The 23,792-nt window shown below is 51.5% G+C and overlaps 1 protein-coding gene across 2 annotated transcripts in view; it reads left to right on the top strand.

Annotated features, from left to right (window-relative positions):
* The window catches only part of LOC132336647 (dynein axonemal heavy chain 9-like), a 59,181-nt gene extending 45,772 nt beyond the window's left edge, over positions 1–13,409 (top strand). For both annotated transcript variants that reach the window (XM_059864364.1, XM_059864363.1), the window contains exons 14-15: positions 6,697–7,086; positions 11,927–13,409. In XM_059864364.1, the coding sequence (XP_059720347.1) occupies positions 6,697–7,086; positions 11,927–12,154 (618 nt within the window). In that variant the 3' untranslated portion in view covers positions 12,155–13,409. The remainder of the gene's footprint in view (positions 1–6,696; positions 7,087–11,926) is intronic.
* The last annotated feature ends 10,383 nt before the right edge of the window (positions 13,410–23,792 follow it).

The following is a 23,792-nucleotide window of genomic DNA, read 5'->3' as shown; positions in this document are numbered from 1 at the left end:
ACAGCAGTGCTTGGCTCGTGGGAACAGGGGATGAGCACTTCTGGCCACCCCAAACTGTGCCACAGCAACAGCAGGTCACTCACAAACTGAGACATGGCCTAGTTAAAGGTGAGCCAAAAATCAAACCTTTGCATAAAATGTCCATGAGTGGGGGGAGCTTGGAACAAAATGTCTCAGAGGCACAGGCTGAGCTGAAATCAAAGATTGGTTTTGTGTGAAGGCACAAAATGTCCAGAACTCTAAAAGAAATAGGCTGAAATCTCAGGAGTTTTAGAAGAAATACAATTCCCTTGCTGGGTGTGAGCCACGTGCTCAGGAGTCCCTGTCCATGGGGCTCCACTGCAGCTGATCCCCACCCTGGTGTGGAACCAAACTCTGCTCCAGACAGGGATCCCGTGGATCAGCTCTGCCCCAGACAGGGATCCCATGGATCAGCTCTGCCTCATACAGGGATCCCAAAGATCAGCTCTGTCCCAGGCAGGATCCCATGGATCAGCTCTGCCCCAGACAGGGATCCCATGGATCAGCTCTGCCCCATACAGGGATCCCATGGATCAGCTCTGCCCCATACAGGGATCCCAAAGATCAGCTCCGTCCCAGGCAGGATCCCATGGATCAGCTCTGCCTCATGCAGGGATCCCATGGATCAGCTCTGCCCCATACAGGGATCCCAAAGATCAGCTCTGTTCCAGGCAGGATCCCATGGATCAGCTCTGTCCCAGGCAGGGATCCCATGGATCAGCTCTGCCCCATACAGGAATCCCATGGATCAGCTCTGTCCCAGGCAGGATCCCATGGCTCAGCTCATCCCTGTCTCTGCCCCAGGACAGGGGTGTCTGTGTCCCCCTGGCTGCTGCCTTTTCCACACCAGCTGGGGTGCAGATTTCTGGGCTCTGCAGGGTGTGAGGGAGGGCTGTGGTCGATGCTGCATGCCCTGGTAGGAGAAGTCACCTCCTGCATCCCCCCAGGCACTCAGTGGGATGAAACAGAAAAGGCTCCCTCTGCCCCTGAGGGATGAGCCAGCAGGGATCAGGCTGCAGTGCCAGGGAGTGAGGAGCTGCCTGGCGGTCCTGGTGCTCTCTGACAGCACTCCCCCTCCACCTTGTCACCCCCAGGGACCCCTCCCCACAGCCAGCTGCTGTCCATCCCTTGGGGAGGCACTAGTGCAGCACAGCAGTGCAGCCTGGAGCTGGCAGGACAGAGCCTCAGCACTGCCCTGCCTCCCCCTCAGGCCACAGCTGGGTCCTGGGGCATCCTCTGCTCCATCATTGCCAGCGTGGCAGGCTGTGATCCTGTGATGGATGAGTGATGCCATGATTGACTCTCACAATTAATGGACAAATATCATGGATATAGGCTAAGAAAAGTTTTATAGATTTATGGTTATGTTGTACCCCCTCACGTGGTTATCAAGGGACATCTGGGAGGGTCAGATTGTCACTATGGTGACACTGAGCTCCAGTCAGGATTTGGGGAAGAGATCTCCACCACTGGACAGCCAAGAAGGGGTTGATGGACAGAACTTTGGGAGGAGTTAAAGGATTAAAAAGGGAAAACCCCCATTGTGTGGCTGAGCACATGGTGGGGAAAATCTTTTGCTCCCAGCACCCATAACCTTTTTTATTTATTCAGTCCCTGTTGTACTTTTGATAAGGTTTAATAAACCTTCCTAAACTATGAAAAGTGAGGAGCTGTGTCTCACAATCCCTTCTCAGGGGGATGCTGAGCTCCCACAGCTGGTGTGCACAGCGTGCCTGAGGGGTCTGGGCTGGGAGAGCTGAGGGTGAGCAAGGAGGGCCTGCCCCGAGATGGAATGACATCTCAAACCTCTCCCAGGGGCAGCTTGGAAGAGAAACCTTCAGCTGCCCACCCTGCACGAGGAGGGGCAGGCTTGGCTCGGGGTTTGGGCACCAAGCTGCTCCCAGATCCCAGCTGCAGCCTGGAGCCAGCAGTTGCAGATGTGAGTGCTGCACTGGCTGCTGGTGCTTGTTAAAGCAGAGATATCCTGGACACAGGTGGTGGGTCAGTGTGGGCAGCCCGTCCTGAAAGAAGCTGATATTTATGTAGTCAATTATCATAAACAGATTTCTCTTATTTTCTAGCATAAGGCAGTGGAATTGAAAATTCCATTTCCTGAGACAGGTAAACAGAAGTGATTTAATGCTTCAATCCCAGAGCCCCAAACGAGATACAATTGTGACTTGGACAAGGTGTGGCAATTAGATTTCGTGTGGGGAAGAATGTGCTGTTAAATATTGGTAGGGGAACGAGGGGATGCAGAGTGTGCAAATAAACCACAAACAAAATTAGGCACAGGAATCTGTAACACAGGCTGCAAACCTCTCCCCAAACCTGCCACAGACCCTGGCAGGGAAGGAGATGGGGACTGCAGAAAAGGCTCCTCAGAGGGCAGCAGCAGCCCCTGAGCTGGGATTCAGAGACACCCTGGGGCTGGGACTGGGGGAGAACAGCAGAGCAGAGCAGCATTTGGCATTTCTGGTGTTTGGCAAGTCTGGTGTTTGCTGCAGACACATCTGAAGGCTCTGAGAGGCCATCAGTGGCAATTCCAAGAACCATGGAGTCCTTAAGGCTGGAGAAGCCCTTTGAGGTCCCCAAGTCCAACCATCACCCCAGCAGCAGCACCATGCTCACCCCTAAACCATGGTTTTTTGGGCACTTCCAGGGCACTTGGGCTCAGTTGGTGCTGACCCCACCAAGGCTGGGGGTTCAGTCCCTGATCTAAGAGTTGGACTTGATGATCCTTGAGGGCCCCTTCCAGCTGGCAATATTCTGTCAGAATTTCTCTCAGCCTGTGGTTGGTGACTCCCCAATAGCCTGTTCCAGTGCCTCACAGCCCACTGCCTGAAGAAAGCTTTCCTGATATCCAAACCAGCTCTCCCCTGGCACAACTGGAGCCCAGCTCTTGTGTCTGCAGCCAAAGTCACGTGTGGGTCCCTGCAGAGCTGAATTAGACCTTGTGCATGACCCAAAGCCCTGCTCAGCATCCCTCATGTCACCTCCCACCCCTGGGGGACTGAAGGCTCTTCCTGGTGCTGCCCTCACTTGACTCTGGGCCTTGCACTGAAGAACTCCTGCTCTAATTGCCCTTGCTGACAATTAAAGAGCTGTCAAGGCTCCTTCCTCTCTGGGGCTGGGGCCCTGCACTGACAGCACTCAGAGGAGGAGAGTTTACTAGCCAGGCCCCACGGAGCTCAGCAGAGAATAAATAAAGCCCAGAGAAAACAAGGCTTATTGTTTTTAACTGACTGAAGGATCTGCCAAAAGAAGGCGATTTGGAAATGTCACGCCTAATTTGAATTTTTGAATAATTCATCGTGTCGTCCTAGCGGAAAGTGATTGTTTGGTCCAAAAATAGGAGACATCCCATTAGGAGGAAGAGAAATTGCAATAGACTGGTAGCCATCAGAAATAACTGGCATGTTGCATTTCAAAGCCCTTTGTTCTGGCTGGCTTGGGTGGAACCAGAGGCTGGGCTGAAGCACTTGCATGTTAATGTTGTACCAGCCTCATTTTTTGCAAGCAGATCCTCTGGTTTGCAATTTGGGTGAAGGATGAGCCTCCAAAATGAGGATAATAGATATTGTAAAATAACAAAGACCAGATTTTGATAGGCAAGCTGGGTATCAAGTGAAAATAACCTGAACTGAGGAAACAGTTTGTGTCTGTAGTGTGCTCATCTTGAGGGAATGGCTGCAGGCTGATTAGGATTTCCTTCAAGGGTGTCTTTAAATGAAAATTACTCCCAGCGTTTGGGAAAAGAAAAAAAAATTTAAAAAGTAACTTGAATAATTTCTGATGCACTTTAGTATTCAGCATCTGAAATGCAAATTTATGCATAATTGTGTTTGGACAACTCTATGAGATTGCTGCTGTAGATGCTTTGAACCCTCACAGGAGACTCAAAGCATGCTTGAGTGCGCTGGCTTTAAAAATTGCTTCTCTCAAGCCTTGCTGAGAATTCCATTTGCTAATTCATTTGTTTCCTGAAAGTAAAACTAGACATGATATATGATCGAGGGGGGCTGTCTTTAAATCAGTTTGGCTGCTTGCACACATTCTGCCATGTTCTTACCCACGTCAAAGCACTTCCAGGAGCACAGAATCCTCCTGCTCCCAGGTCCTGCTGTGGCCAGGGCAGGGATTCTTGTTCTCCCTGCCTGGTCCTGCCATGGCTTCAGCCCAGCCCATTGATGGTTCCTCTCTGTGTCCAGCTCCTCCTGAGGATGGAGATCATGATGGACATTTCGGGAGGCTATTCCTCATATTTCAGTGTTAATTGCAAATGTTGCTTCTTCCAGCTTTTCATTTCATCTCGTTAGCAGTTGTAGCTTTGAGACCCATTTTGAACCCCTTGCACTCAAGATTTTCTCTGTCCACCAGAAATGTGCTCTCCAGGGTGTCTCTGAATCCCAGCTCAGGGGCTGCTGCTGCCCTCTGAGGAGCCTTTTCTGCAGTCCCCATCTCCTTCCCTGCCAGGATCTGTGGCAGGTTTGGGGAGAGGTTTGCAGCCTGTGTTACAGATTCCTGTGCTTAATTTTGTTTGTGGTTTTTGGGTTTAATTTTGTTTGTGGTTTATCTGCACACTCTGCATCCCCTCGTTCCCCTGCCAATATCAAACAGCACATTTGTCCCCACGTGAAATCTGAGTGCCACCCCTTGTCCAAGTCACAATGCCATGGCTGGATTTGGTGATGTTAAAGGTCTTTCTCAGCTGTCAGTGTGTCCCACAGGGCACGGCCAGCACGGGAACAAACTGCAGAGATCTTGAACTGCTGGGCTCTGCCAAGCATTGCTAATCAACTTAAGAAGATTTCAACTTTTTCTAAAGCTTCGTGGATTTTTGTGGCCCCAGCAAAGGGCACCTCTGCTGACCTCACTGCTGGAGGCACTGAGGTCCTGTGAAAGAACAGTTGGAATCTCTTAATGTGAATAGACTGACCCAATTCCCTCCCCCTTGTTCTCAGCAATGATTTCAGTTAATCTTTCCAAAAACACTTAGCCCGAGGCAAAGAGAAATTGTAAATGGGATAAATTTTGGCAAAATGATAAGGGAACAAAAGGAAGTGTTTATAATGGAGAGCAGTGATGGACATTATCTGTGGGTCTCCAGAGTTCTGGGGGTGTTGCAGCCCTCCAGCTGAGCACAGAGCTGCAGAGGTTTGAGCTGTAGAGACCATTCCATCCCAGGGAAGCTGAGCTGGCATTTGCAGGTTTTGTCTTTGCATCCTGCTTGGCTTGAGTGAGCCAGAATCACAGAGGAGTTGGTCAGGACATTGCTCCAGCCCCATCCTGAGCAGGGACAGGCAGAGCTGCTTGTTCTGGACCATGGCCTGGTGGGTTTTGAACATTTCCAAGGATGGAGACTCCACTGTGGACAGCCTGCTCCAGTGTTCAGCCACCCTCACGTTGTCTTTCAGTGGAATGTCCTGGAATTCAGCTCTTCTGGCAGAACTGATACAGGTTTCTAAAGGCTTTGAAACTAATTAATTGCTGCACAAAGGAAAAGTCAAAGCTCTCTCTTTATCTCACTTGGCGGAATCATATCTTACTTTGTTGTGCTCCTTCCCTGCTGTGGAAGGAGCTGTGATTACATTTGCAGACAACCCGTGAAGTCAAAGAGAAAATCTTGCACTGCAAAGCAGTCAGTGAGGGGAGGAGTGAGGGGAAGTGGAGAGGAGGGGGATAGGAGTCAAAATAACAAATATTTGGACAGTTGTAGAGTAGATCATAAGAAGTTCCAGTATCCTGCCCTGGCAGTGAGTGAGAACAGCTTTACACCCCTGAAAATCTGCCAGTCCATGAGAGAAAACAGAAAATACACCAGGACAACCGAGGGACACCCCTGCTGCTGCCACTGTCACACAGCTTTTCCTCCCAGTGGTATTTTTACAGCAGGATGCAGGAATATGCAATAGAAAGTGTAGAGGAGGAACCCAAACTCATGAAGTCACCCAGAGGACGTGGCCAGCAGTGTCTGTGTGGGATTCTGTGCTCTTCTCATGTCCTGGCCCTGCTGTGCTTCCAGTCAGGCTCTGCTGGGCAGTGTCAGTGCTGACTGTGCCCTTCTGGTGTTTGTGAGGGTCCCCAGGACGAGGTGAGAGATGAGGATCTGACTCCAAGCTCTCAGAAGGCTGAGAATATATCATTATATTATATTATATTATACTATATTATGTTATATTATACTATATATTTTCTATTCTATCTTATTATGTTACATTATGTTACATTACATTACATTATATATATATTACATTACATTATATCATATAATATATATTATATTATTATATTATATTATATTATATTATATTATATTATATTATATTATATTATATTATATTATATTGCTATAGTAAAACTATACTAAAGAAAGAGAAAGGATGCATCAGAAGGTTTAACAAAAAAAATAACAAAAACCCATGACTCCTCAGAGCCTTGACACAGCTGGTTCATGATTGGTCATGAATTAAAAACAATTCACATGAAGCCAGTCAAACATGCACCTGTTGGTAAACAATGTCCAAGCCACATTCCAGAGCAGCAAACACAGGAGCAGCAATCAGATAATTATTGTTTTCATTCCTCTCTGAGGCTTCTCAGCTTCCCAGGAGAGAAAATCCTGGGCAAAGGGGATTTTCCAGAAAATATCCTGGTGACCCCTTCTCTCCCCAGGGGGAGCTGACCATGACCAGCGAGATGGAGACCTTGCAGAGCTGCCTCTTCCTGGGCACGGTGCCCGAGTCCTGGCTGAGGAGATCCTACCCTTCCACGGCCAGCCTGGCCTCCTGGTTTGCTGACCTGCTGGCCCGCATCAGCGAACTGGAGGCCTGGACCAGGGACTTCTCCTTGCCCTCCACGCTGTGGCTCGGAGGGTTCTTCAACCCCCAGTCCATCCTGACGGCCGTCATGCAGAGCACGGCCCGCAAGAACAGGTGGCCCCTGGACAGGATGGCGCTGCAGTGTGACGTGACCAAGAAGAGCAGAGAGGATTTTGCCAGTGCTCCCCGTGAGGGGGCCTACGTGCACGGGCTGTTCATGGAGGGAGCACGCTGGGATGCTCAGGTGAGCTCTGCAAGGCTCTGGGGGTGAGGGAGAAGCCATAGGTGTGGCCCTGCAGTTCTGATCCAACTCTCTCCACTTATTTGTCTCCTCTGATCCAACACTCTCCACTTATTTGTCTCCTCTGATCCAACACTCTCCACTTATTTGTCTCCTCTGATCCAACACTCTCCACTTATTCGTCTCTTCTGATCCAACACTCTCTGCTTATTTGTCATGGATCATCTCCCTCTCTGCAATGGTTTTCCATGAAGGATAGGAAATTAGGGAAAGCTGTGCCCTCCCTGATGGATGCCATTCCATCGCATCTCCTTGGGCAGTTCCAAGCTCCAGGCTGGTTTTTTGGCTCTGGAAATGGCCTGAATTGGGTCTGGGAAGCCACAGGCAGCTGGGAATGTTGTCAAGGGCTCTGCTGGGAGATGGCAGTGAGGATCTCCCTGGGTCAGCTCAGATCTCTGCTCGTGGGGTCTGGCTCTGCTCACAGAGGCAATCACAGAGCCCTGCCCAACTCCCAGCTCTGCCCCCACAGCTCCCTGGCTCTTCCCCTCTCCACACACAACCCTGCGGAGATCACAGCCCCTGCCACAGGGAGCACTGGATTTCTGCTGCCCTAAAAACCTGGCAGAAATCAGCTGGACACACCAGAACAGAGAGAGCTGTTAAAAATTCCCAGTCCTGCACATCAAACACTCCATTTAAGAACATTCCAGTGCCTGCTGTTATGTTTTCTTTGCCACTATGACCAGAAAATGAGTTCTGGCTGGGTTTTACCAGGTGGAAGTGGAGAGTAAGAGGTTTTGGGGGTGCAAAGCCAGAAATCTCTGGGAAATACTTGGCTTCTCCCCTCTGCCTCTCTCCAGTAACTGGTCTGGGTGATTGCATCCAGCAATGGGATTTGTCTTCAGGGACCATCCCAACACCAGTAAATGTGTTTTTCTGATTACATTTTCCTTGTGATTGAAAGATACTGAGCAATTATGTTCATGGAGCCATTCATAATCTCTGGGTATCATGCTTCAATTTATTTCAGAAAGGAAAAGGATATTTTTATGGGTTGCTGCTCCCACTGAAATATCATTTCTACCTAGTGGAACTATTCATTTTGCCTATAATCCAGTGAGTACCAGTGTGCATTAATGGATGCAGGACTTTTAAAACAGGTGCACAGCTCTTTTGGGTTGTGTACTCCTTCCAAATTAATCCTCTGATAAAAATGGCAGGCCACGTTTAGAAGGATTCCTCTGGGGAACACCTCCACTTTCAGAAGAATATTTCACATTTAGGTTGTGCCTCCAAAAAAAGGAAAGAGTCCTTCTATGTTCTGCTACTCACATTTTTCTATTTATTTAAACATTTATGTTTGCCCTTGGGTGTCTTAAATTTATAAAACATTCATTACAAAACAGCAGGCAGCTATTAGATGAAATGAAACCAAGCAGATTATTTTGGGTGCAAATGATCTCTTGCTGCAGCCCTGTTAAAGTCACTGGGACTCAGTGCCAGTCAGAGGGATGCTGTGACTGGGGACACTTGGGGACCTTTCATCTCAAGCTGCTGGCTGATCCTTGGCTTTCTTGCTCTCTGCAATAGGGAGTTTGATGCCAAGAGTGTGCCCTGTCCCTCTCCAGGGGGTTGGAGCGTGGTGGGACAAGGGCAGGGGTGGCTTTCACACCACGTGTGCTCCACAGAGCTTTGGCAGCTGGGCACAGCACAGCCCCTGCCATGGAACCACAGGATCCCAGGCTGCCTTGGGCTGGAAGGGACCTTAAAAGTCAGCTCATTGCAGCCCACCATGGGCAGGGACACCTTCCACTGTCCCAGGCTGCTCCAAGCCCCATCCAGCCTGGCCTTGGACACCTCCAGGCAGGGGGCAGCCACAGGGCAGAGCCCCACCACCCTCACAGGGAAGAGTTTTTTCATTCCCTTTGTCCAGCTGAAGCCACTGACCCCATCACTTGGGGACCACCTTGGAGTGCTCCCTGATGGCTCCATGTCCCCCTCCCTGCTGGCTCCATGTCCCCTCCTCTGCTGGCTCTGTGTCCCCATTCTCTGCTGGCTCTGTGTCCCCTCCCCAGCTGGCTCCTTGTACCCCTCCCCTGCCAGCTCCATGTCCCCTCCCCAGCTGGCTCTGTGTCCCCATTCTCTGCTGGATCTGTGTCCCCCTCCCCAGCTGGCTCTGTGTCCCCTTCCCTGCTGGATCTGTGTCCCCTTCCCTGCTGGCTCCATGTCCCCATTCCCTGCCACCTCCTTGTCCCCTCCCCAGCTGGCTCTGTGTCCCCTCCCCAGCTGACTCTGTGTCCCCATTCCCTACTAGCTCCATGTCCCCTTCCCCGCTGGCTCTGTGTCCCCTTCCCTGCTGGCTCCTTGTCCCCTCCCCAGCTGACCCCAAAGGGCCTGTGGTGTGAGGAGCCTGTGCTTGGACCCTGTCTTGGTTTGAAAAGACAGGTGTGTGCTAAGGAAGGCAAGAGCCTCCCCTGAAATGGAAAATGCAAACCCCCTCCCTCTGAATTATTATAAATTTAAATTAAGGGGCTCTCAGGCAAAGATGTTGGAGCAGGAATAACAGTTCTTTACTAGGGAAGAAAATAAAAAGATAAAATAAACGATGCAGTGAACCAAACCAACCCTGACAGAGCCAGAGCACAGCCTGACACCCTGTGGGTCAGGGTGCTGGCAGCAGTCCCACTGGAATTGTGGCTCAGCCCTCCTGCAGTGCCAGGGGTGGTTCTGCTGGAGCAGGGATCCTGGAGAAGGGTGCAGTCTGCCTCTGGAGATCCAGAGGAGGAGGCAGCTGCTGTTCCTCTGGGAATCCAATGGAAGGGCTGTGCTGGTGTCCCGAAAACTCAGATTGTATCCAGGTAGGAATGCTTGGCTCCTCCCCTGGGCGGAGCATCTCCCCGTGGGATGCTGGAATTTCATCAGCCATGCAGGGACACTCACTGGCCATGGACAGAAGGTAATTAATAATTAATGGCCCATGAACAGCAGAGATCTCCTGGAGGGAGGATTGATTGTGGAAGAGATAAAGAAAACTCCCAATGAACAGAAGAGAACTGCCCCACCCCACTCTGAGTTTCCTGCTGGGAATCCGGGACAAGCAGGAGTGAGGGATCCTTTAGGACCTGAGGTTGAGCTCTCCAGGCACAGAACGGGGGTTCTGCACCACGAGGGCTGTGCTGCTAGTCAGGAAGAACTGCTTCCAGAGCAGAATTAATTTCTCATGATGAGAGCGATAAAAAATGCAAATGAGAATCAGCCCAGACATAACAAAATGATATCTTACATAGAGGTACCTCAGGAAGATTTCAGCTCTTGTTAACCCAGAAACAGGTAGAATATCTCTTGGAAATTTCATTTCAAGTATTCTCAGCAGTAAAAAAAAGAGAAAGACCTGATTAAAACCCAGTCTCAGGAATGAAAGGTGTGAATTTAGGAAGAGTGCATAATAATGTTTCATAAATAGCTAGTTTGCAAGGTATTATACAAATTATTTAATGTTTGTTCGGCGCTTTGGAAATATAAAATCCTAAATGAGAGTTGGATTTTTCATAGCTGAGCATAACAGATGGCATTAGCACAATTAAAGCGAGGTGTGTGGCAAGAGGGATGATTTTTCTTCGCTTGTTACAGACCTAAATAAACTACTGGAGAGGCTGAATCTCACCCCACAACTCTGATCCGAGAGCATTTGGAATAATGATGATATGTGGAGCTCAGCTGCAGTGAGAGGCAGTTTCTTTAGTGCTGAAAAGTTTCGTTTCCATTTCCCTGTTTATTTTCATTTGGTCTCTCTAGCCTCCATTAGGCAGTTTTCCCTGGAAATGGATTGATGTGCAGGGTATTTTATTGTCAGGAAGAGAGAGAGAAAATGTCAGAGAGACCCAAATTAGAGAAACAAACTTGATTTCTTGCCCTGGCAGGGTTCTCTCCCTCTCCTGCATTGGGCAGCCTGCTGGGCAAGGCATTGCTTGGAGGAGAATAATGGGATTTGATATTGGTGATATTCCCTCAGAAAAGTCATTTTGAGTTCTTTTAGTTGCATCATGAGAGTGGGAATAGGCCTGTGGTGGCTTTGGGGCTGTTCTCCATCCCAGTGGTTCAGGTGTCCACCCTCTCTCCCACCACAAGCAGCGCCTCCCACGAGGTGATTCTGGTCTGAGAGGTGATGATCTCTGAGAAGGAGATGCATGAGAATAATCCCAGGATCACTGAGCTTGGAGAAGATCTCCAAGGTCATCGAGTCCAAGCTGTGCCTGATCCCCACTTTGTCCCCAGCCCCAAGCTCTGAGTGCCACATCAAGGTGTTCCTGGGACACCTCCAGGGATGGGCACTCCAAACCTCCCTGGGCAGTGTTTAATCACCCTTCCAGCTAAGAAATTCCTCCTGATGTCCACCCTGAGCCTGCCCTGGCACAGCTTGAGGCCTTTTCCTCTTGTCCTGTCCCTGTTCCCTGGCAATAGGACAAGAGGAAATGGCCTCAGGTGCACCTCAGGAGAAACCAGGACAAGAGGAGTGAAACTTGGTTCACAATATGGCTGGACAGGGTCAGGGACATTGTTCCCACACAAATCCAGCTCAGGTGTGAGGGTTTGAGCATCTGGTGGGAGTGCAGGCAGCTGGAGCCTTGAGGAGATCTGCTCTGGTGAGTTGAGGAGGGTCATGGTGAGACAGGCAGCTCTTGGGTCCAGACCTCCTTCCTCAAAGAGGCTCATCCAGCCCCCTGACCCTGGAGAAGCTGTTTGCACCTCCCCAGCAGGAGCAGCTTGGATAAAGGTCATGGGCTCAGGTCCATCAGCTGGTGGACTCCTTGGGGATGTGACCTTTGTCTCCTTCTCTCTGCAGGCCGGGACAATCACAGAGGCCAGGCTCAAGGAGCTCACCCCGGCCATGCCTGTTGTGTTCATCAGGGCCATTCCTGATGACAAGCAGGACACCAGGGGCTTGTACCCCTGTCCTCTGTACAAAACTCGCCAGAGAGGCCCAACCTACGTGTGGACTTTTCACCTGAAAACCAAGGAGAACCCGTCCAAGTGGGTGCTCGCTGGGGTGGCCTTGCTGCTGCAGATCTGAGGCTCCAGCACAGCCCCTGGTCTGCAGAGCCCTCACAGTGTCACAGCATTGAAACAATGCAATGCTGAGATTAACCTGAGTTCCATCTCTCTGATGGACTGCCGAGTTACCTCTGTGTCCTGGGGATGTGACCCCAGCAGGGCCTGTGAGGAGGTGACAGAGGTGCAGAGGGACACGGCCCAGGTTTGTGGCCGCTGTACATCAGTATCCTGTACTTCCTACACTGCTGCAATCTCAGGTTTCTGTGGTTGAAACGGCTCCTGAGATATTAAAAAGTTTTTTTTTTCCCAGCCCCACACTCAAAGAAGAAGTCAGGATTCCTCAGCTCTGCTTTTCAAGGTTGTTTATTTTCTCTTATCTCTTACATTCTTTCTCTGCCCTGCTGAGGTCTGTCCAGCAGGTCAGGTTGTGGCACAGTCCCTGCCCTTGGGCTTCTGTTGGCTTTCCATACTAAGAACTACCTTTACTTTTTTTGCAATAATTTCCCAATCCCTATCACCTATGTAAGACACTCTGTCTCTACTCTAAATCAATCCAGAAGTGCCACCATCACAGCAGAAGATGGAGGACAAGAAGAAGAAGGACAGGACACACCCAGATTCCTCCATCTTGCCTCTTGAACCCCCATTCTAAATCCCCAAAATTCTACTTTTTCACCCTGTAACAAATTCACTGTCATTCTACTCAAACCCTTGTGGCTTGTAACTCCTCACCCAGAGCTGGGAATTGTTTCCATGGCTAAAATCCAAGGCACAGGTGTTTTTGACTCTGTGCCAAGGTCTCTGAGCCCCCTGGCAGGGTCTGGAGTCCTCCAGGGCAGCCAGAGGAATGTCCTGGGATCTGACACTGAGCTGCAAGATCCCAGCCCAAAGCCTGATACACCACACCCAGAGGGTGCTAAACTTAAATCTGGTTTTTATTTCTCTTCATGATCCAAAGCAGTTTTAAAATCATCCATCAGTAAAATCAGTACCCTTAAATAGTCCAGTAACTTGTGAAGTTCTCCAGAATTTATTCCTTTCTCTCCATGAGTGTTTCTTTGTGGCGTGTGTAGTGTTGGAAATGGGAGGTGAGCAGATGTTGTGGTTATCAGCTGTGTGTTGCTAACACTCCTGTAAATCTCAGAAACATTGGAAATGGTGTTAATATCCAGTGTGCTCCATGGAATCAATGGTGAAAGCACAGCACAGGGGTGATTTAGGAGGGATTTGTCGTGATGATAGATACTTACTAATAAAAGAAATTGTTCCTGGAATGGTCTCTGGAAGCTGCAGGTTTACTGAGGGGAGGAGAGCACAGGAGCCAGGTGGGAGGAACACACCTGGCACACACCTGTGTGGGTCACTGGGGTTTAATCCCAGCTGGAATGGGAGAGCAGTGGTGCAGAGGGCACAGAGGGGTGGCTGGGTGGGCACTGTGGCAGTGACAGCCACACAGAGCATCACTGAGCCCACGGAGCTGGGGATGGCACCAGCTGGGCTGGTCCCTGGGGAAATGGGGCTTTCCTGGGAAAATGGGGATTTTTCTGGGAAAATTGGGTTTTTCTGGGAAAATGGGGTTTTTCCTGAGAAAGCTGTCTGTGCTTGGAGGCTCACACAGGCTCTGGGTGACATTTGCTGTCCCTTGTCACAACAGAGATGGACAAGACACTTGTTTCTTCATGCAGAATAGCCAAAGCTTTATTCACATAACCCGTGTTTGATATTGTTCATTTTTTGTGCTGGTCAGTGTTTTGCCTGTTAAACAAACAGGTTTTTTTCCATAATTTTTTTTTTGCCCACAGCTGTGTTTATGGGCCATGCCAAGTTATGGGGTGCTGTTTGAAAGAAGAGCTGTTCAAAGGCAAAAGTTCTCATTTTCTATCTCTAAAATCATCTCTGGGAAGAGAGATCAGTTGGGGGTGAGGGGGGAAGGGGGTGCTTGAATTTGCTCTCTAGAGGAAACCCCTTTAGAGGTTTTCTCCCAAAATTGCCCCAAACCAGGCCACATTATTCATACAATAATTTATGTGACACATATTTATACAATATATGGCACCATGTTAATTCTAATTAGTCAGCAATTCATGGAAACTCAGCTCGTTGGGTGCTAAGGTACATGTCCATCAAACTTTTCTCTTTCTAGATATGTTTACATTCTCTCTTCATGGATTCTCTCGGGACAAACTCCTTATTTTCACAGGTGCAAACTGTCTTCTCGTAAGAATAGATTGTTGTGCAGAGTGATTCTCATAATTCTCTTCTCGTGGGAGCTCAGCAGCTCAGCCAGGGCAGCAAGGCCTGAGCTGTGTTTTACAAAGCCTTTCTGTTGTAAGGTTGTGCCCATATGGAACAGTTCCTCTCCTCATCCCCCCAGCCCTCACCACAGGAGCAGCCCTGGGTTCTCCCTGGGGCTTTGTCCCCCCTGAGCTGGTGGCAGGTCCCAGGAGCCTGGCAGGAGAGAGGGGAAGGTGCCAGGGCTGCAGAGGGGTTGGCTCAGTGGGATCAGCACCCCCAAAGCCTCCCACCCTGACCCAGTGCCAGGCTACAGCCTCACAGGCAGATCTGGGTCTCCAGCAGGGACTGTGACCCTCCTGTGGGGACACCACAAACCCTCTCAGCTGGATAAACCCCCGAAGTCCAGGAGCACCCCGACAAACCCCAGTCCTCTGGAGAGGTCCCCACGTGGCAGCTTTGGCCCTGGTTGGGCTCAGGAGCTGGGGAAGGGGGAGAATCACCAGCCAGTGCTGCTCCAGGGTGGCACTGAAACTGAAATCTGACAGAAACCCAGGAAGCTGCAGTGCTGGGGTCCCTCCCCAGGCTCTGCCCTGCTCCTGCCTTGCAGCATCTGCAGGCACCATTCACCCATGGCTTTGCCTCTCAAAGTGCCTTTAGCCTGGGAGGTTTCACACTTGTACCCTGGGAGGGAGGGAGGGAGCTGGGGGCTTGGGGGGCTTGGCTGCTCCTGGGGTTCCACCAGGACAGCCTTTCTGTGGGCAGAGTTTGGTTGCTCAGAGCCCCATCTCAGACTGAGTGGGTTTAGGGGTGGCTTTGGCATGTGGCAGAAGTTGTGGTCAACTCTCTGCCAGTCCAGGGGATCAGCTTTGCTCCCTCTGTGTCATCCAGGAGGGTGAAGCCCTCAGGCTTGGCAGGAAATCCGCAGGAACTCTCATTCCTGCAGGAATGAGAACATCCAAAATCCTCGTCCTTGCAGTCCTGGAGAACAACAGGCTTCTGGATGAAGGGAAGGAGGGAAAACTCTCTGGTAAGAACTTTAATTGCTAGGCACTGTCCCCAAGGCACAGCCCCAAAAAATTAATGATGAAGGAGCTGGTTATGGCTTAGCAAAAGCCATCTGCAAAGATCTAATGGAAGGGAGAGAGCTGTCTTAAGCTGGGTCCTTTAAATTGCCTCCAACCCATAAATGAGGCAACAGGGTCTGTAGAGTGTCCCCCATAATGAGTCCCTGCTAGAAGAGTCTGTTAGCTGGGGAAAGCTTTGCAATTAAATTAAATCCCTCTCAATTTAAATTAAAACCTGCCAATTAGGTATGAAATGTAAACTGGTCACTTCCCACAGCTCTGCAAAGCTGGGCCCAGTAAATTCTCTGTGATTTTCACCGTGCAGGGGGTTGAGATGCTGAATTAAACACAAAAGAGAAGGAGTGGATGGAAGTTCATTGTGCCCCAGATAATCCATGTGGGGTTAGTCCTTCACTGGGACATCTTCAAGGCTGCTTTTACCAGAGGGGACCTTGTGGGCACAGCTCCTGCCAGGAGGGGACAGCCCCAGGTCGGGCTGTGCTCCAGGGACAGGGACAGGAGCAGAGGGAACGGCCTCAGGCTGGGCCAGGGCAGGCTCAGGGTGGGCACAGCAGGAATTTCCCCATGGAAAGGGGGCTCAGGAATGGGAACTGCCCAGGGAGGGTGGGAGTGCCCATCCCCTGGAGGTGGCACCTGGAGGTGGCACTGAGTACTCTGGGCTGGGGACAAGGTGTGGATGGGGCACAGCTTGGCCTGGATGGTCTTTGAGATCTTTTCCAACCTCAGTGATGCTGTTTGTGATTCCATGTGATTCTCAGTGCTCTGGATGTGGGATTTCCTGCTTTTCTGGAGATTTTACTGTCCTAAACTTCATTCTTCTTCTCTTTCAAAACCTTTCTTCTTTTTCCCAGCACAGCAGGGCCTCTCTCTGCTCAGAGTTGCCCTCCAAGATGCCCCTGGACATCCAGGAAAGGAGAAGCTCAGTAACTCCCCAGGCACTGCCTGCTCTTTCCAGAGCCACAGCCTGAGCTGTTCCCTTGTCAGCTGAAGAAGAATGGTCTGTTGACAACAAAATGGATCCGATTGTTTTATTATATATATCTCCCTGCATAATTCACCAGTTGGGCAGGCAGGGTAGTGGGGAGATATTTATAGATACTAGAAATGTCACCAGGGTGCTCATTCTTCATCCTTTGAAAATCATCACGGGAAAGAGTTGGCTGCAAAATGCTACAAAAGGACGGTGAATAATTTGATGCTTTAGGGGGTTGAAAAAAATCTTGACAGGCATGAGATTTTTCCAGCCATATCTGCCCAAACCAGGCAATTAAATCCAGCTGGACAGGCTCTTCATTAGGAGTGATTCATTAGTCAAAGGTCAAGGTCTTCTGTCCATGAGCTCTTGGAGACAGCTGCCCACTTGGCACTGCCATGTGCACCTTCCTCTGCTCTCCTGGGCTGGGCTGGAGGATCCCAGCACGGGCAGGAGCTGGAGCTGCTGCAGAGCCCAGGGAGGCTCCAGGATGATGCCAGGGATGGAGCAGCTCTGCTGGCAGGAGAGGCTGGCACAGCTGGCATTGCTCACCTGGGCAGGAGGAGCTTTGGGGTGAGCTCAGTGTGATCTTTCAGGACCTGACAGGATCTACAGGAAACGTGGAGAGAGAGAATTGCCAAGGGCTGGGGACAGCACCCAGGGAATGGCTTCAGACTGAGCCAGGGCAGGGCTGGATGGGATCTTGGGAACTGGGAATTGTTCCTGGCAGGGTGGGCAGGCCCTGGCACAGGGTCGCTGCCCCTGGATCCCTGGCAGTGCCCAAGGCCAGGCTGGACAGTGGGGCTGGAGCAGCCTGGGGCAGTGGGAGGTGTCCCTGGGGCAGTGGGAGGTGTCCCTGGGACAGGGGAAGGTGTCCCTGGGACAGGGGAAAATGTCCCTGTCATGGCAGGGGTGGCACTGGATGGGCTTTGATCCCTTCCTGGGATTCTGTGGTTTTAGGGCAGTTTAACAACAGGGAACATGTGGCTGCTCACTTTCACATAAAGCTGGAGCCCCTGGGGAGTGGCTTTGCCATCACTGGAACAAGTGCCACCAGGCATTGTCCAGGCCCATCCCTGAGGGCTCTCTTTGCCCTACAGCCCTCCATCCTGACCCCACTCCTCCACCACTGAGCTCCCCACACCTGCTGAGCCCCAGCCCTTCCTTCAGCACCCCAGCAGGGCCCAGCTGGGCAAACAAGGCTTCAGACAGCCAGGCTGGTGTTTGGGGGTGCCCGGGGGACCCCAGCCTGGCTCTCAGCCTTTCTCTGCATCCCTGGGGCTCCTTTGGGCCAGGCTCCTCCGTGGTCAATTGGGTAACTCCAGTTTGGTGACATTTTCCAAAGAGATGAAAGCGAGGGAAGGAAAATTGTGCTATTGAACACTTAATGTCAGGTAAAATTGACTGAACTCCCCCAGGACAGAGAAATGGCTGTTCCACAGCCTGGGAACGTTGTACCTGCTGCAAATTATAATTGGCAGAGGAGCACAGCTCAAAGCAGAGTCTTTGTGGTGGTGTCCCATGATCTGGGGTTAAGCAGCTCCATTTTACTGCAAGTGTTGCTCACAGAGCAAAAGAAAATGAGGAGGGGGCACATGAGGGGAGCTGGGCAGGAGATTGGCTCCACTGGGGCAAATTAATTGCAGCTATTCCTGGGCACTGGCAATGCCCAGGGATGCAAATTCTGCCCGTGTCACTGCTTGAATGTTTACAGCACAAAAGGAGCTGTAACATATCAGCAAGATGCATTCGTTTTATAACGTGGCATTAATACATTTAATTAGCAAAGGCTTATTAGATTCATGTCTGTTATTATGCATTGTTTTTTAAGTGACTGTAATTGCCCAAACAAATCTACAAATGTATTTACCTTGTTCGTGGCCGTGAGCCTCATTTAAAAGGCTTTTAGGCTGTACAAGACGTTCATGGAGTTCTAAGCAGCCCCTCTAATTGGAGTGCTGGTGTTCCTGTCAGTGGAGAGGGTGATTTGAGGCTGGAAATAATTTGTCCAAAGGCCTTGAAACCCACTTATGTGTGCAAACTTTGGGGCTCACTTCTAGGAAACTCCTAAACCTTCATCTTGATTAGTGCCAGGAGCCATGAGGTGAAACCCTGAAATTTGGTGTTTTGGTTCAATGTTCCTGAGAATCCACTGGGAGCTGGGATGAGGGAGCTGTCAGCTGGGATAGCCTGAGCCCCTCTGGTCCCTGGGAAGGGCTGGTTCAGTGCCCCAGCCTCCTTGTGGGAAATGCTGCCTTGGAAAAATCAGAATATTTGTGGCACTGTGGGAGGTTTGATGAAAACCACACGGGGAAAGTGGCTCGTGTCCATGAGGGAAGTTTTGTCCAGGTCAACAACCCTAGGGACCCTGGCACATTCAGGGCATTTTGAGGAGAATCACACAGAATCACAGAATTACAGAATGCCTGAGCTTGGAAAAGATCTCAAAGACCATCGAGGCCAAGCTGTGCCCCATCCCCAGCCCAGAGCTCTGAGTGCCACAATTCCCTGGGCACTCCAGGGATGGGAACAACCCTCCCTGGGCAGTTCCAGTTCCTGAGCTCCCTTTCCATGGGGAATTCCTGCTGTGCCCACCCCGAGCCTGCCCTGGCCCAGCCTGAGGCCGTTCCCTTGATCTGTCCCAAGGCTCTGCCTGTGCCAGCTGTGCCACCCTCCCTGCTCCCCCCTGGCCTGGGGGAACCAGGGCTGCCCTGGGCAGAGTGAGGGGTCACAGAGGAGGAGGAGGCTTCCCGTGCCCAGCTCAGCTTTTGGAGGAGCTGGGGAGTCCAGATGTGATGGTTCCAGGCTCATTTCTGGGGAGGAACTGAGGCCATCCCCTCTGAGCCTTCCTTTACCCGCTCTGTGACAGTGGGGTGAGTCACCTGTGGCTGCTTGGATCCATTCAAAGGTTTATCTCATAGAATCAGAAAGGTGGGAAAGGTGGGAAAAGACCTCTGAGATCATCAAATGCACCCTCAGTCTGGATCATCAAATCCACCCTCAGTCTGGATCATCAAATCCACCCTCAGTCTGCTCCCTGCTTGGATCACACCGAGAGCTCGGGATCTATCGACTCTCCACCAATAAATGAGCTGCTTGTTGGCATTTCCCTTCCACTTCTGACCAAAATTGTGAGGACCCAGCCCCTCTCCTGCCACTCCTGCCCCCAAATCTCACATTGTGCTCTTCCCTGTGAGATCCTCCTGTGAGAGGATGAGGAGAGGAGAGGAGAGGATGAGGATGAGGATGAGGATGAGGATGAGGATGAGGATGAGGATGAGGAGAGGAGAGAGAGGAGAGGAGAGGAGAGGAGAGGAGAGGAGAGGAGAGGAGAGGAGAGGAGAGGAGAGGAGAGGAGAGGAGAGGAGAGGAGAGGAGAGGAGAGGAGAGGAGAGGAGAGGAGAGGAGAGGAGAGGAGAGGAGAGGAGAGGAGAGGAGAGGAGAGGAGAGGAGAGGAGAGGAGAGGAGAGGAGAGGAGAGGAGAGGAGAGGAGAGGAGAGGAGAGGAGAGGAGAGGAGAGGAGAGGAGAGGAGAGGAGAGGAGAGGAGAGGAGAGGAGAGGAGAGGAGAGGAGAGGAGAGGAGAGGAGAGGAGAGGAGAGGAGAGGAGAGGAGAGGAGAGGAGAGGAGAGGAGAGGAGAGGAGAGGAGAGGAGAGGAGAGGAGAGGAGAGGAGAGGAGAGGAGAGGAGAGGAGAGGAGAGGAGAGGAGAGGAGAGGAGAGGAGAGGAGAGGAGAGGAGAGGAGAGGAGAGGAGAGGAGAGGAGAGGAGAGGAGAGGAGAGGAGAGGAGAGGAGAGGAGAGGAGAGGAGAGGAGAGGAGAGGAGAGGAGAGGAGAGGAGAGGAGAGGAGAGGAGAGGAGAGGAGAGGAGAGGAGAGGAGAGGAGAGGAGAGGAGAGGAGAGGAGAGGAGAGGAGAGGAGAGGAGAGGAGAGGAGAGGAGAGGAGAGGAGAGGAGAGGAGAGGAGAGGAGAGGAGAGGAGAGGAGAGGAGAGGAGAGGAGAGGAGAGGAGAGGAGAGGAGAGGAGAGGAGAGGAGAGGAGAGGAGAGGAGAGGAGAGGAGAGGAGAGGAGAGGAGAGGAGAGGAGAGGAGAGGAGAGGAGAGGAGAGGAGAGGAGAGGAGAGGAGAGGAGAGGAGAGGAGAGGAGAGGAGAGGAGAGGAGAGGAGAGGAGAGGAGAGGAGAGGAGAGGAGAGGAGAGGAGAGGAGAGGAGAGGAGAGGAGAGGAGAGGAGAGGAGAGGAGAGGAGAGGAGAGGAGAGGAGAGGAGAGGAGAGGAGAGGAGAGGAGAGGAGAGGAGAGGAGAGGAGAGGAGAGGAGAGGAGAGGAGAGGAGAGGAGAGGAGAGGAGAGGAGAGGAGAGGAGAGGAGAGGAGAGGAGAGGAGAGGAGAGGAGAGGAGAGGAGAGGAGAGGAGAGGAGAGGAGAGGAGAGGAGAGGAGAGGAGAGGAGAGGAGAGGAGAGGAGAGGAGAGGAGAGGAGAGGAGAGGAGAGGAGAGGAGAGGAGAGGAGAGGAGAGGAGAGAGGATGAGGAGAGGATGAGGAGAGGAGAGGATGAGGAGAGGATGAGGATGAGGATGAGGATGAGGATGAGGATGAGCATGAGGAGAGGATGAGGAGAGGAGAGGAGCTGGCAGAGCAGCAGTGCCAGGAGACGTGCTGGGGGCCACAAGCTGAGAGCTGAGAGCCTCATGAGATCAGCCCTCACTTCCCAGCACAAAAAGGCAGCACACAGGGCACGAGGGAATGAGGATGTGGATCTGATTACAGTGGAGAAAGATGTCAGCCCTGGAAATTAATTATCTGCTCTTCAAAAGGAGCAAGTTCTCCAAGTTAATGATAATTAGGAATAGAAAATTGTAGAGGGGGAAAGAAAAAGGAACAAAAGTGAAACATTCTCTAAAGAAAGGTATTGGGAGGTAAAAAAGCCACAAGCAGAGAGGCAGTTCTGACTAAAAGCCTGGAGGGTGGATGGTGTTAGCAACTGCAAATAAAATTGAATGGAGAACAACTGCAAAGGGAAAAAAGGAGTTCTTCACAAAGCAGAGCTGGAAATGTGGGAAATTGCTGAGGGAAGCTGAGGGCAGTGGGGGAGAGCCTGTACCAGGCAAAATTGCAGTCCTGGGATTCCTTCCCAGAGTCAGGTCCCACCATGGCAAGGGCTCAGCTCTAATCCCTGCTTTGGACAGATGGACAGCAGGGTCTGGTGGTTCTGAGGTAAATTTTGCATGCTGGGAGATGTTTACATCTGTTCCTAGAGCAGGGCAATGGATCCCTCCCTCTGCAGCCAGCAGGGCTGTTGGCACCTCCTGGGCTCCACGCTGGTGTGCCCTGGGCTCCCAGAGAGACCCCCTGGGAATGCCCAAAGCCCCCCAGGTGGAAAGGCCACAAGGGATGGCCAGATTGGATGAGGAGAACATGAGTGCAAGGCCACTGATGCTGGATGCAAGGCCAGCAAAGGCAATTTCTGCCAGACTTTGAGGCTTTGTAGGACTTGGGTCTTGTCAAACAAACAAAAGATGCAATTCCAGGTTGGGCTGGCAAAGGTAACTGCAGAATGGGCTTGGTCCAGGGGAGGCATCTCATTTCATAATGCATCATATGCTGGTTATAAATAAAATACATAAAACTATAAAGGAAATAAAACTTCCCTCTGGGAAATGCAGAGGGAGTGGGAGGGGATGGCTGCCTGACAGATCAGGGAAGGTGATTCTGGGGCTGATCCTAAAGAGGCTCCTGGAGCAGAGTCTGGACAGAGTTTATTAAAAGACCTCAAAAAAGATTTATTAAAAGGCCCCAAAGGATCCACCTGGGGCAGGGCAAGAGCCCAGCCAGGGCTGCAGCCAGGATGGAGCCAGCATGGACTCAGGGTCAGGAGTTCTCCCCCTTTTAGGAGCTCTGGTCCATTTCCACCCTGGGGCTCAGGGTCCAGTCCCACTCCAGGGGATGCAGTCCCACCCTCCCAGGCTGCTCTCCTCCATTCCCTGCTGTTTGCACTTTCTGGGGCTGGAGCTGCAGCGGTGTCCTTGGTTCTGGGGCTGGAGAAGGATTGTTCTGTGTGCCTGAGCTGGGAGGAGACCTTGCTGACACTTTCTGTGCAGTTCAGAGTTATTTACCAAAGTTATTTATCTTTCATATTTCCCAGACTGCAGTGCACAGTCTGGGAAATATGAAAGATAAAACTGAAGGCATCAGGGCTAATTAAAGGAACCAACTGAGGCTCTACCCAGAGATCACAGAGGAGCCAGCTCAGCCTGGTGGTCAGTGAGCCCAGGTGCCAGCTCTGCCTGCCCACAGGTCTGTGCTCCTGTCCCTTTTTGCATCATCCAGGTCACTTTCCTCATCTGTCCCCTCTTGGGACTCATTTGTCCCCAGCTTGTTTGGTGTGGAACACCTGGGCTGGGTTGGGGCCAGCATCTGCTGCTGGGCCAGACTGGGCAGGTGGGACAGGGGGACAGGAGGGACAGGGACCTGTGGCACGTGACAGAGCCAAGGGTCAGCCCCACTGCTCGGGCTGGGGGCAGCAACAAGCAGCACCTCTGCTAATTAATGAGACCTTTGAGTGCCAGCTGGGATCTCCTCGACTGCAGCTGACCTCTGCAGCTGGGAGCAGAGCCAGGAGGCAGCAGGATGGAGCCATTGATGCAGATGACAATAAAACACCTCTATTAACACTGACAAAGCCTGGGAGTGAAGAAGTGCTTAGTCAGGAGCCATCTCTTCGCCCTCCACGAGCACACAGTGCTCATTTAGTGTCTGGTTTAATGTTAAGCTGTGTCTAAAGAACAGGCTGAGGTTGCTGTGAGTGAGAGCTTCCCCCCAGCCTGGCCATCACCTTTGCTGGCTCATCCATGGCCTTGTGATGAGCTGATCACAGCATGACAGCCACGAGGGTTCCTCCAAACATTCCTTGTGGCCCCATCCTCAAACCCACCCTGAACCCTCCCAGCTCTCTGCTGCGCTGTACACGGTACAGGAGTAAGAAATATTCATCATTGTTTTAATAATGTATGATCCCAAAGACATCGTGGCAACCAAAAGGGTTGCACTGGGAAATCAGGATGCATCTGGCTCTTCCCTGGAAAAGAGAACAGCCTGAGGCACTCCATTGCCCACATCCATCTTCAAACGAGGCAGCAAGCAAATGCTTTCAGCCTTGCTGGGGAATTGTTCTGTTGGCTAAAGCTGCAGCAGAAGAGCCTGGATTGCAGGGAGGTGCATCAGCAAGGCTCGAGGCAAAGGGCAGCCCACAGGGAGAGCTTCTGAAGGCCCACTTGGACTGGGAAAGGGCAGGGGGGCTGGCAGGTCCAGCTCTGCTCCCTGGGAGCTGCCCGGAGATGGCTGCAGACCACGTGTGAAGCCCTGAGAGGATT

This window comes from Haemorhous mexicanus, chromosome 20, assembly GCF_027477595.1.
Source record: "Haemorhous mexicanus isolate bHaeMex1 chromosome 20, bHaeMex1.pri, whole genome shotgun sequence".
Taxonomy (NCBI): Eukaryota; Metazoa; Chordata; class Aves; order Passeriformes; family Fringillidae; genus Haemorhous; species Haemorhous mexicanus.
This window is presented reverse-complemented; position numbering and strand designations above follow the sequence as displayed.